Source organism: Thermothelomyces heterothallicus (assembly GCF_042370625.1).
Source record: "Thermothelomyces heterothallicus CBS 202.75 unplaced genomic scaffold P884_scaffold_26, whole genome shotgun sequence".
Lineage (NCBI taxonomy): Eukaryota > Fungi > Ascomycota > Sordariomycetes > Sordariales > Chaetomiaceae > Thermothelomyces > Thermothelomyces heterothallicus.
Genome location: NW_027192587.1, coordinates 471,655 through 483,056, shown reverse-complemented (window position 1 = coordinate 483,056; position 11,402 = coordinate 471,655). Strand labels below are relative to the sequence as shown.

At 58.6% G+C, this 11,402-nt stretch overlaps 2 protein-coding genes and 1 non-coding gene across 3 annotated transcripts; 2 read left to right on the top strand and 1 right to left on the bottom strand.

The window, feature by feature from the left end:
- Window positions 1-215: 215 nt before the first annotated feature.
- P884DRAFT_263664 (kinase-like domain-containing protein) lies at window positions 216-3,356 on the top strand. The gene is made up of 2 exons (XM_069441778.1): window positions 216-708; window positions 792-3,356. The coding sequence occupies exons 1-2, from the start codon at window positions 560-562 to the stop codon at window positions 3,019-3,021; spliced, it is 2,379 nt and encodes a 792-aa protein (XP_069294789.1). The 5' UTR covers window positions 216-559; the 3' UTR covers window positions 3,022-3,356.
- Window positions 3,357-3,758: 402 nt separating this feature from the next.
- P884DRAFT_t153 lies at window positions 3,759-3,858 on the top strand. The gene has a single exon. It is a non-coding gene; the product is annotated as a tRNA-Val (tRNA).
- A 321-nt stretch (window positions 3,859-4,179) lies between these two features.
- On the bottom strand, window positions 4,180-10,299 carry P884DRAFT_302470 (uncharacterized protein; the record flags this gene model as incomplete). Its single annotated transcript, XM_069444947.1, has 3 exons — window positions 4,180-4,242; window positions 4,343-9,683; window positions 9,815-10,299. The coding sequence occupies 3 exons, from the start codon at window positions 10,297-10,299 to the stop codon at window positions 4,180-4,182; spliced, it is 5,889 nt and encodes a 1,962-aa protein (XP_069294788.1).
- Between the last annotated feature and the right edge of the window lie 1,103 nt (window positions 10,300-11,402).

Below are 11,402 nucleotides of genomic sequence, written 5' to 3'. Positions count from 1 at the left end.
AGCTCTATTTCTACCGTACGAATTACAATGTTTTCATTCCGAGTCCGTCCCCCACTCTTGTTCGGGCCACTAACTGATAACTAATCCATACTCGATCGAAGTAGCTTCTCAACCCTAACCCACTCAACATGGCGCTGGTCCGTAGTGGGGCATGTCAGCACTAGGTAGGTATGGAGTACGGATTATTGCGAGCACTCAACGGGTTTTCAATTGCAGTGCTAACTACGGAGTACTCCGTACGTTGGCCCACATCTCCGCTTTCCTGCGGGAGCTAAGCCGCCGAGCAGGGCTGTGCTCCGTCCGGCACATTCAACGATCCCTCTGCTCTGTTCTCCGTATCCCGCCCAGGAGGGATACCAAACCCCTCCTCCCTAACCCCATGCCGTTGGCAATCAATACCGACTCCGACTGTTTTGTCCCTCTGTTCCCCTGATTGAAGTGTCATGGCCGATGTTCTTACCACCCGATAACTCCTTTATCCCGTATCCACGCTTATACATACATACAACGGCTCGTCCCTTCTTCGACGCCTTCCCCACGGGGACCCGCATCCGCAGTCATGGGCGACCCCGGTGACGGATGGCAAACCGTGATGCCGACATCCCACGCCGGGATAAAGCGGCTCCCTTATTCGCAATTGGAGGAATTCGAGCTCAAGATCCTGCGCGACTGGGAAGCCTCGGGACACCACCGGCACTGGTCCGGCATGTAAGTCAATCCAATCGGCGCGAACATGCCAAACCTTGACGAACTGCCGTCGCAGAGGCTAACATTCGCAATTCGCTCCTCAGAGGCAAACACCTGCCGGTGAACGATCTCGCCGAAGCTAAAAAGTTCCACGATCGGTTCAAGCTCGATTGCGACACCCCACTCGGCTGGGGAAGTTTTGGCGTTGTCCAGAAAGTCAAGTTCCACTGCAACAACCGGTCAATATGCCTGGCGCGCAAAGAGGTCCGGCCGCCATACCGCAGGTATCCCATGGACAAACTGCGCGAAGAGGCCCATGTGATGGAGAATCTGGATCACGACCATATCGTGAAGCTGGTCGGGACGTACTGCATTCAGAGCAGTCTCTACTTTCTCTTGTGGCCTGTCGCCGTGTGCAATCTCGATATCCTGCTTAACGACATAGACTGCCTGAGGACAAATCACGGCGATCGCGAGGACATCATCAGCAGGCTGCATGCGCTGGACCTCAAAGATCTGAGTGCCATTGAAGGACCGGCGCCCGCCGTGCGAAACCCTGCCGGTCGGGATAGCTGCCCGCTCGAGTACCTCCGCCAAGTCATGGGCTGTATCACGAGGGCTGTTGCGTACTGCCACGGCTCTAATGTTCGGCACCTGGATCTCAAACCTGCCAATATTCTTCTGAACCCAGGCCGCGTCTACCTCGCCGACTTTGGCATTGCGAAAGATGTCCACGATCGGGACAACACCATGACAATCGGGGTCCAAGGGACGCCAAAATGGAGGGCCCCAGAGGTGCAACAGCACAATGCTGACTGGTCCATGAAGGCAGCTGATGTCTACTCTCTTGGGTTAATATTGCTCAACATCTTCACCGTCATCTACAACGCACCTTTGAATGAGTTCGAAGCCATATTGGAAGACGTCTCCGCGGACGGCAGAGCCATGAAACTCGACGAGTATCTGCCGAAGCTCGAGCGCCTGGTACTGGCTTCGCGGGAAGTGGATGATGCTAACGCGGCGACGTTCAGCCCGAAACACATAATCGGCCTCGCTGCTCGAATGGTGTCCCAGGATCCATCCTCACGGCCGGTCATCTTCCAAGTCGATTCGGAGCTCGTTGAGCTTGGCGGCCTCGACCAGATCTACCACTCCAAATGCTGCAAACGGAGCAGTCGGTATCTGACAGAGCGCATGAACGCCAAGCTCAAAGCCGTGACAGAGGAGCGAGACCGATTGCGAGCGGAGCATGGCCAAATGGCCAAACGCCTACAGATCCTTGAAGCTAAGGACGAAACATATGAGCACCGCCTGCGGAACGAGCGGAAAGCCCATGCCGATAACCTAGTCAAATTGCAAGCTCAGCTGGACAAGGAGCGAGCGGAGCGGCAGAGACTGGAAACCCTCCTTGCCGAAATGCAGCAAAGCCGAAAGCAACACCGTCCTGTTCTCCCCCGGCCATCCGCCGTCCGTCAACCCACCTCCGGCACCTCCAGTCCCCAAGCGCAACCAAAACCGCAACTGCCCGCTCATGCCGTTCCTCAACAGCGACCGCAGGCGACTCCGGTGCAGCAACCGCGTCCTGCACCATCAGTGGGACAGGGTCCCCGGCCGAGCTACTCTCAATGTGTCAAAGGCGCCGCCACTCCCCAAGCTGCAACGGTGACCGCAAAGCCTAGACGCGACTCGCTCATCCCATCGCCTTCTCCAACCGCCATTCCCCCCCACAGCTCAAATCCCGACCAACCAGGTTTCCCGCTCCGGTCCCGTAGCTCTGGCTCGCGGCTTCCCCGTGCCATCAATCCCACCACGCCCATCCGCTCCAACACACCCATCCTCAACAGCGATCTCTCGTCGACTGACAGCACCCAGTACAGCATGAGCGACTCCGTCTTCAGCCGTTTGAGCTTGTCCAAGGCCTCGCTCGCCGGGACCAGCGTCGCCGGAACACCCTCAACCCACAGCCCGGCCATGGTTGACACACAGATAGCTACAAACCAGAACGCGTCACCCGCGAGTCCGCGCCACGGAGAGCCGGGTCAACATTCGCCGTTATCACCCGAAGAGCCTCCGCACGGTCTGGGGCTGGGCCTTACTGACCGGGAGCGGCGGGAGAGTATTGCCAGTGCTGGCACGGGAGGAGGCGGAGACGAGAGTGTACGAGATACGGCGAGCGTGATCAGTTCTTCGGCGGCGGCTGCTGCCGCTGCTATTCCCTCATCGCCGAGGACAACGCATGCGTCCATGGAGGCTACCGTGCGACAGGGCGTGAGGGTGCCACGGTTGCCGACGGCTCAGAGCTGGGCTGAGGTTGCTGCCGGGAAGCAAAGGTAGGCGTGAGAGTGGGATGGGCATAGACATATGAATCTGAAAGAGGATTAGACGAAAAAGGAAGATACCACGAAGGAGTTTTGGCGGACAACAAGCGTTCGCAGGTCGTTCTTCGTTTATCCAACCACTGGTCACGCGCGGACGGTCAGGCAGCAGGGCGCGGATGAGCACCATTTTGGATATACAAGATAATGGTCCAGAGAAAAAAAGAAAGGAAAAAAATGAGAAATAACGTTGGCCCTGACGGGCCAAAGTCTCGAGCCTGGTTCCAGATATTCTGCAGGCAGAGCTCCCTAACCGACGTGTAGTGGGCAAGCAATGCCGTTATGGTCGTCCCGTCTGTCCTCTTAACTAATCCATAACCCGCTTGAGCTTGTTCGTCGCGCATAGATATCTTACGATTTGGGTGACTGGTAAACGTACTTACCCTCTCTCCATCTCCTTACCTCTTTTCTCTCTCCTTTCTCGACAACTCGTCGTTCCAACTTTTCATGCATCTCTCTCGTCTCTACTAGTCAGTCTTCTCCATCAATCGTTGCTCTTCCTCCGAGTCATCATTCTCCACGCCATCCGGTTCTTCTGCTCTTCGTCAACAACAAGGACCCGCCGGATTCCCAAGATATACACCACCCCTGAATGGGCGCTGAAGTTATCTACCATAGTGAACTGCGAAGATGCTCCGACAACGTTGGGCACTCTCAAAATTCGTCTTGTTTCCCGTTCTCCACCAATAAGAAGATGGTCGACTGGTGTAGTGGTTATCACGTCTCGTTCACAAAGTTGAATAAACTGGGGTTCATCCCACCGAGAAGGTGCCAGGTTCGATCCCTGGGTCGATCAGAACTTTTTGCTCCCATCAATTGCCCCCTCTTACTTTCGACGCTCCGCGGACACTCAACAACAGCATTACGCTTCTTTTATTTGGTCATGCTCCAAACTCGAGAATTACGGGCTATACAGACCAACCGTGTTCCATCCTCTGCCCATATCCGATGTCTTTGTTTCCCAAAGCACCCCTTTCGATGCCAAATGCTAACCATCTCGTCCGCTGATAGAGCGCTAATCCCAGTTTTGTCCTCCCTATCTAACCACCCGGGTGACGCAGTCCTCTACCTCATCCTCTTTATGATCATTCGAACCTTCTATTTGGCCCCCGCATTGTTAAGCAAAGTAGCTCTTCCAAAGCACGCCCTCCAGATCCTCCAGCTGCTCACTCGTGAAATACTAAAGAATTGACAACGTCAGCAGGCTAGAAGCCAAGGAATAAAAACGGAGAAGGGAAGTATGGGAAGGGAGAAAAAAAGACGAGAAGAAGAAAACCAACTTTTTGATCAACACTCCAGCTATCCTGCCGCGTCTTTTTGAACTCTGCCAAGATCGCCTTGGTCGCCTTCCCCACGATGCCCGGGTCGCTCGCAGCGCGCGTGGCCAGCCCGGCCAGCACCTCGGGCATCCACTTGGGCGGCGGGGTGGCGTACGGGAACGCCTCGATGAGCGCGCCCAGCCCCAGCACGGCGGCGTGGCGGCGCACAATCTGCCGCTGGGTGTCGACGGGGGTGTCGGTGCCGGGCACCTTCTTCTTGGGCATGGGGTTGAGGCGCAGCTCGCGCTCGAAGCGCTCCTTGAGCTGGTAGATGATCGGGTTGCGGATCTTGGCGGGCGAGCAGCGGATCATGCCGGCCAGGGTGGCGCTGGCGCAGTCGCGGACCTCGAGTTGCGGGTCGGCGAGCATGTCGCCGACGGCGTCGAAGAGCATGCGGCGCTGGGCGGGCTGGGTGAGGAAGAGGCGGCGGAAGTAGACGACCTGCATGTTGACGAGGGCGCGCAGGCGCTGGTGCCACGACGTGGCCGTCTTGCCGACGCGGATGAGCGCCGCGATGAAGGCGTCGTCCTCGCCCGAGCGGAAGGGGATGTTGGGCAGGTGGCGGTAAACGTGGTAGGCGAGCTTCATCAGCTCTGGGTCTTCCTTGACGTCCATCATGTGCAGGAGCTGGTCGATGAAGGGGTCCGGGAAGAAGGGCACCAACTGGATGCACTCCTGTGACGTGAGCATGCAGTCGAGCCAGATGAGGACCGTCTTCGAGCCCGAGGTGTAGCTGGAAGGGGTGTGCTGGCCGGGAGTCCGCTCGTGGCGCCATTTCTCGATGCGGGCAAAGACGTCTCGGATGGTGTCGGCGAACTGCTGGGATGGCTGGTACGCGCGGACACCAATGGAGGACTCGGCCTTGTTCTGCTCCAGCAGCGTCGTGACGTCCTTGAAAGACTCGTGGTACTGGGTGCGGAAGATGGAGGCGATGAGCCTACCGATCGACTCGCGAACCGCCTTGTACGGATGGTCGATATGGGCGAGGCAGTCTTCGAGTATGGGCTTCTCGTGCCGGAAATGCCAACCGGCATCGCTTATGATCAGATCGATGAGCTGGAGTTTGGCAGACTCCTTGAACGCGGCATTAGAGTTCAAGTCCAGCCTGAACGCCGCCAGAGCCTCGATCAGCTCCCGAAACCGCCTGGGGTCCTTGCCGTCAATGATGACGTGGAGGCACGACACCCAGTACGACAGCGTGTCGGGCGTCAGATCGTCCGCGATGATCTTGAGCATCATCGGGGCTGCAAACTTCCAGACCTTGTCCCGGATCTCCTTTGGGTCGTCAACGCTCCCCGTGAGCAGCGCGCCCAGGATCTCGGCGGTCGCGCGGTGCTGGTGCTTGTCACCACCGTCGCCGTAGACCTCCCTGACCAACTCCATGACGTCCTCGAACGTGGCGGCCGTCTTTCCGTAATGCATGAGGTCGAAGACGTTCATGAGCAGCACGGCGTTTTGCATGCGGAAGCGGTCCGACCCGGCATCTCTGGGCTCCTGTTTGAGGTACTCGAAGCACTTCTTGAACCAGTCCCTGGTGATGATCTTTCCGATCTGCTCCCTCACCCGGTTCTCGACCTCGTCGTAAGCCAAGAACGGCTTCGGATCGGCGCGGCATACGGTGAGCTCCTTCCCCCACACCAGCCAGCCGGGATGGTCGCAGTCAACAAAGTAGTTGACATCATCGTAGTTCTCGAACTGGGCGAGGAATTTCTCCGTCACGTTAGGATCGTCGGTCGGGACGGTTATTTGAGTCTTGTTCTCGTCATACTCCTTCTCGATGAGGTAGTTTCGATAGTCGTGGCCGTAGACGGCTCGCATGTCGATGGCAGTGAAGAGCGCCGAGAACGCGGACAGGTAATTCATCCGCATGCTCGGGTGCTGATCGTTGGCGCCATTGGCGATGAGGTCCACGAAGGCCGGGTTTCCAAGGCTGTCGAAGCGGAGAGTGCAGTTCAGGGCAAACACGATGCACCTATTTGCGACCTTCCAGTGGGAGTCGCGGGCCTTTTCGGTCAGTTCCAGGCCGAGCGCAGCCTTCTTGGCCTCGACCTTGGTGCGGCGCTCCTTGATGAAGGCGTGGCGGCGCTTGATGGTGGCCGAGCAGTCCTCATCGGGCCGGATGGCCTCGACGACATCCCGGTCAAAGATGATCATGCGCTCGAGCGGCTTGCCAAACTCGAAGAGCGGATAGAGGGCAGAGGAGCCGAGGTTCTGGATCGACGCCTTGTCGACGCTGGCCGTCTCGATGTAGAGGCGCATCAAGTCGGGAGCGAAACGCCAATCACGGATGGCGGTCTTGATCAGGGTCGTGAAGAGGAGCGTATACATTGCGCCCTTGATGCGGTCATGGTCGTTCTCTTCCAGTGCCTTGCGCAGCCGATCCAGGACAACGGGGATGACGAGCGGCCTTCCCCCGAGCAGCACCTTGAGGGACGAGTCCTGGGCGCCCTGGGCCACGCGACGCACGTCCGAGTATGAGGAGGTGCATGACTCGGCGAGGTCGAGAAGCAGTTGCTTGTCGAGCTCGCTCTTCTTGCGATAGGCCGAGTTGTACTTGACGCGCTGGAACTGGTACGCGTCCGCGCGCTTGATCAGCAGCGGCCGGGGGTAGACCTTCCGGAGCCCGCTGATCCTGAACGGAGATATGTCGGCCTTGTAGAGGCGCACAAGGCGTTCTAGCGGGTGGGCCGACCGCTCGATGCCCACGTCCGTGATCCACGTCCTATAGGTGGCATACAGGGCCGTGAAGCATGCGACATCGTCCTCCTGGTTCGCGTTCAAGAAGGCATGCGTGCGGGAGAGCAACCTCCCGATATCCTCGCGCAGGCTGTGGATGCGTTCGTAAACCGGATCTTTGGGACTCAGCAGGTACCCGGCCGGATAGTGGAACTGGCGCTCCAGCTCGTCGTCATCGGCCACCTCGGCGAGCGGGTCGTTGTCCTCCTCCATCATGGCATCGCCATCTGCGTCATTCTTGACGCGTCCGTTGGCGCCCCGACCGCCCCGTTCCCCGGAGGCACGGGCGGGGTCAAACAGGGTGGCGACACCCGAAATGATCAACCGGAGCGCCGTCAGGCTCCGTGACAGCTCGTCCGACCACTCCTTGTTCTTTCCCTTCCTGCTGACTGGAGGATCGTCGCTCATTAGTTGTTCGATCCGCCGAGCAGCGCTCTTGGCTTGGCTCTCGAAGAGCTCCAGGGCAAAGACAATCTCGGCATGCGATGGACGATGCCACTTGATGGTGAGCTCGGAAGGGGGGGTCGTGCGCCCCCAGTCGTCGACGTCCAGGCCCCGGGCAATGCGGTCAGGCTCATAGAGAGCGTTATCGATGGGGTAGGTGTGCGTCAGGTTGAGGAGGAGATGATGGATGTAGTTAGAGATGTGAATGGTGGGCAACCCGCGGCACTTTTCCTGCATGTACTCGGCAATGCCGAAGAGCTCGTCCTTGTACTTCAGCACCTCGGCTCCGACGTGGACGACGCACATGCTCAGCATGCTGACGTGCCAGACGAGCGCGCGATCCCGGGGAAGAACCTCGGTGCCGCTGCTCCGATCCGACGCCGCGCCGTTGTACTCGATCTCGTTCTTGATGTTGACAATCAACATCGGGATCAAGACCTTCAGGGTCTTCTCCGGGTTGACCTTGCACAGAGCATTGCAGATCCACGCCATGGCATCGCGAGCCTGGTGGAGGACATGGCTCGAGACAAAGGCGGCCAGCTTATCGAGCGCCATGTCGAAGAGCTCCGGGGAGAGCGATGCGAAGAGGGGCGTGAGGGCTGCCGGCAGCGTATTGATGACATTGTCCTCGGGTGAGCCCGAGCGGAGGTGGCTCGCATCGGGAAGGTTCTCCAGCAGCGCGAAGACCTTGCCTAGCAAGGCCAGGACGAACTCGCCGAGACCGGCCGTGGACGAGCGTAATATGCTAGCCTCGTCCTCGTCTGTCAGCTCCTTGTCGTAGCAGATCTTGACGTCCTGCCCTTCGCGCTCCATCCTCTCCATCTCTGCCTGCACCCAGTTCATAGCGAGGCTCGTGTCGTGAATCTTGTCGTCCTGGTTGGCCAGGGGCACGAACGGGATGCTGTAGGCCACGCTCTGGATGAAGTTGAGGGTGTACTGCGTCTTGCCAAGGTCGTTGGCATCGATGCCGGGCAGGGCAAGTGCCAGCAGCGCGGTGATGTGGCAGCGGTAACCCTTCTGCTTTGCCATGATGTTGGCGATCATCTGCAGGCCGCAAAGGCTCGACGTGGTGCGATGGACCTCGACAAGCCCCTGTAAGCTCGGGTAGAACCGCTGAAGGGCGCCGGGCAGCATCAGGTCCGGCTCCAGGTAGGCGAGACCTTGGAGGGCCGAGTAGTAGTAGTTGACGACCTTGGAGCTTTTTGAGAAGATGCCCATGAAGGTCACCTCCTTCAAGGCGAGGACGAAACGCTTCTTCAGCTCACCATTGATCCGGCGTTCGGGGGGTACCTCGAGCTCGCCGCTCTGTTCGCGGTTCCAGCGGGAGACAAAGATGTCAGTGAGGAAGTAGGTGAGCTGGGCCAGGAAGCCGGTCCAGGTCCCCTGATTCGACGGGTGGAAGAAGGTGTCGATAGACTCCATCAAACCCTCGAGATTGGCGAGGATGGAGCTCTCCCGGTCGAGGCAGAGCGGGGACAAGGAATGTACAATCCACCGCGCGACCATGTACGGGACGGTGTACTTTGACTTGTCCTTCTCCAAGTGCACTCCCAAGCCGGCGCCGTAGTCCAGTGAGGTGTATGGCGAGTTGGCCTGCCCGACCGGGATCTCGGTCAGCCGGAGGATGGCGGTGAAGATGAGGTCTGCCTGCTCGCGAGCGAAGATGCCGTGTTCCGTGAAAGGAACGTGGGTGCAGCCAAGGTGGTCCCGAGCCATGCGGGAAAAGATGTCGATGAAACAGACGTCAAAGGCTTTCGACCTGTTCATGAGCGACCAGAGGTGGAAGAAGGTCGGGAAGATGTCTGACGGCTGCGACTGGGGCGCGCTCGGGGGCGCGGGGCTGGTGGGCAGCATGGCGTTAAGCGCGGCAGCAACGATATATGCGTTCGACATGGCCGAGGTGCTAAAGTAGGGCAATAGCTCCTCGAGGATCGCCCGGCGCTCTCGAGGGTCAAAGTACGAGCTCGCGTGGAGACAGAGCTTCAGAAGGTGCTTCGAAGACCTCCTCCGCGAACCCTGATGCGAAGCGGTTTCTGACGGCAGAACAAGCGCTTTCAGTTCTTTCCACATCGGCCGCCAATCGAATATGAGATCCTCGCCCGGTTTTAGGTAGTGCTTTTTCCTGCAGGGCAATAAATTAAAAAAAAAAACCGAAGGGGTTAGTGAATTTTCTAGGTTCAGTAGCTCCTAGTAGAGTATTGGGGGAGGGAGGGACGAGGGAAGCAAGGAGCAGGCGGGGGACGTCTGACGAACTTTGACAGAGTGATGGCCATGCGGGAGAACCGGTCAGCTGTATTGTGATCCAAACCCGGCGCCAGCGCAAGGTGATAGTAAAGATGAGCGAGACGAGCACGCAGCTCCCGGGTCATCTCAAACTTGAGATTCAGCCAACCCTGGAGCTCGCGGGTCCAGTGGAGGGCGCCGGGAGAAAAGTCCTCGGCCATGATGGAGATGTAGAGGTTCTTGAGGATGCCGCGGAGGGCCGCATCCCGTCGCGCGTCGTCCTCGACATCGAAGGGGAGCAGGCGGAAATAGCTGAAGGTGCGGGGGCGGTAGCGCTTCTTGTCATCTTCTGGCTGGTGCTCGCCGCATGGGAGTCCCGGAGAAGTTGCCCGCGAAATCGTCTCGACCGAGGCAAGCAGGCCCGACGAGAACGGAGGCGCGGCTCCGCCGGTTGACGCAGCAAAGCCTGCATCCGAGCCCGTGTGTTTTTCTAATGATTCGTCCATCATCGGCATGACGCCGTCGGCGCGGCACGGCGAGTCGTGCTCGGTGCTGGGATAATCGGCAAGCGTCGAGCAGGTGTGCGCCGCGATGTCACGGCTGGAAATGGTGCTCTGGCGGAGGGGAAAAAATGGGAATCGGGTTGAAGGAAGGGTGCGAGCTGAGCCGGTTGTTGCGGTTAGCCGTCTCAAATCATTTTCGCCCCCGGAGGGTAACGGGAATCGGCTGTGTTGCGTGCCTCTGCTTGCCACGCGCAACGTTGGTCGGTCCCGAAGCCGACCTCCGCTTTCAAGCTGGTCAGACAGACGACGCTGGTCCTGTGAACACAGCGGTCAGTTTGACTCGTGCGAAGACGGGCGGGAGATGACGAGTTTGAAACGCGAGGGAACCGTAGGCGCCGCGGTTGCTGCAACTGCGCTGCGCGAGACCTCGACTTGGGGCGGGATGGGGAACTGTGACGCTAGCCATTCCCAGGTCCCGCGGGGGACAAGTTGGGGGCAACTCACCGTCAGGGAAAGACCAGAGAGCGAGCCTTGGCAGATCGCAATGGGTCGTCAGTCGAGCTGCAGCCGGTCTGGTCTCCAGAGATACACGATTGGGCTCTGTATCCCAATCTGAGGCCCAAACCAAGACAAACAGCAGGAGTGCTGGATCTTCAAGGTCGGATCGGTACCTCAGTCTTGACGGGCATCCGAGAGCTGCAAGCTTGGACCAACTTTGGTTGAACCAACCGGAAGCAAATTGGCGACGCTGAACAGGGGTTGCACAGGGCCTGATCTCACTGCAGGGTATGCTACTCTGCGCTCTCCGTTGACTTCTGGGTGGCAATTGCTCAACACTCCACAAGGGGTCTGGTTGCGGGGTTCTTGGATGACACCTCGAATGTCAGTCTTTGAAGTCTGTGTCCTGCTGAAGAATGTCAGAATGGAATCCAAACTATTGAAAAAAAAAAAAAAATTCCCCAGGGTTAAGGTATCAGGTACACACTTTCGCATCGGCCAGAAACGAGCAGGAGCCGACGTGAATTGGAGCCTGCGGCGAGAGTCCAAACGGCATTCAAGACGCGGGGGCCTCTTCAATCCTGGCAGCGCAGGACTTCCGGCAGTTCTTATGCAGG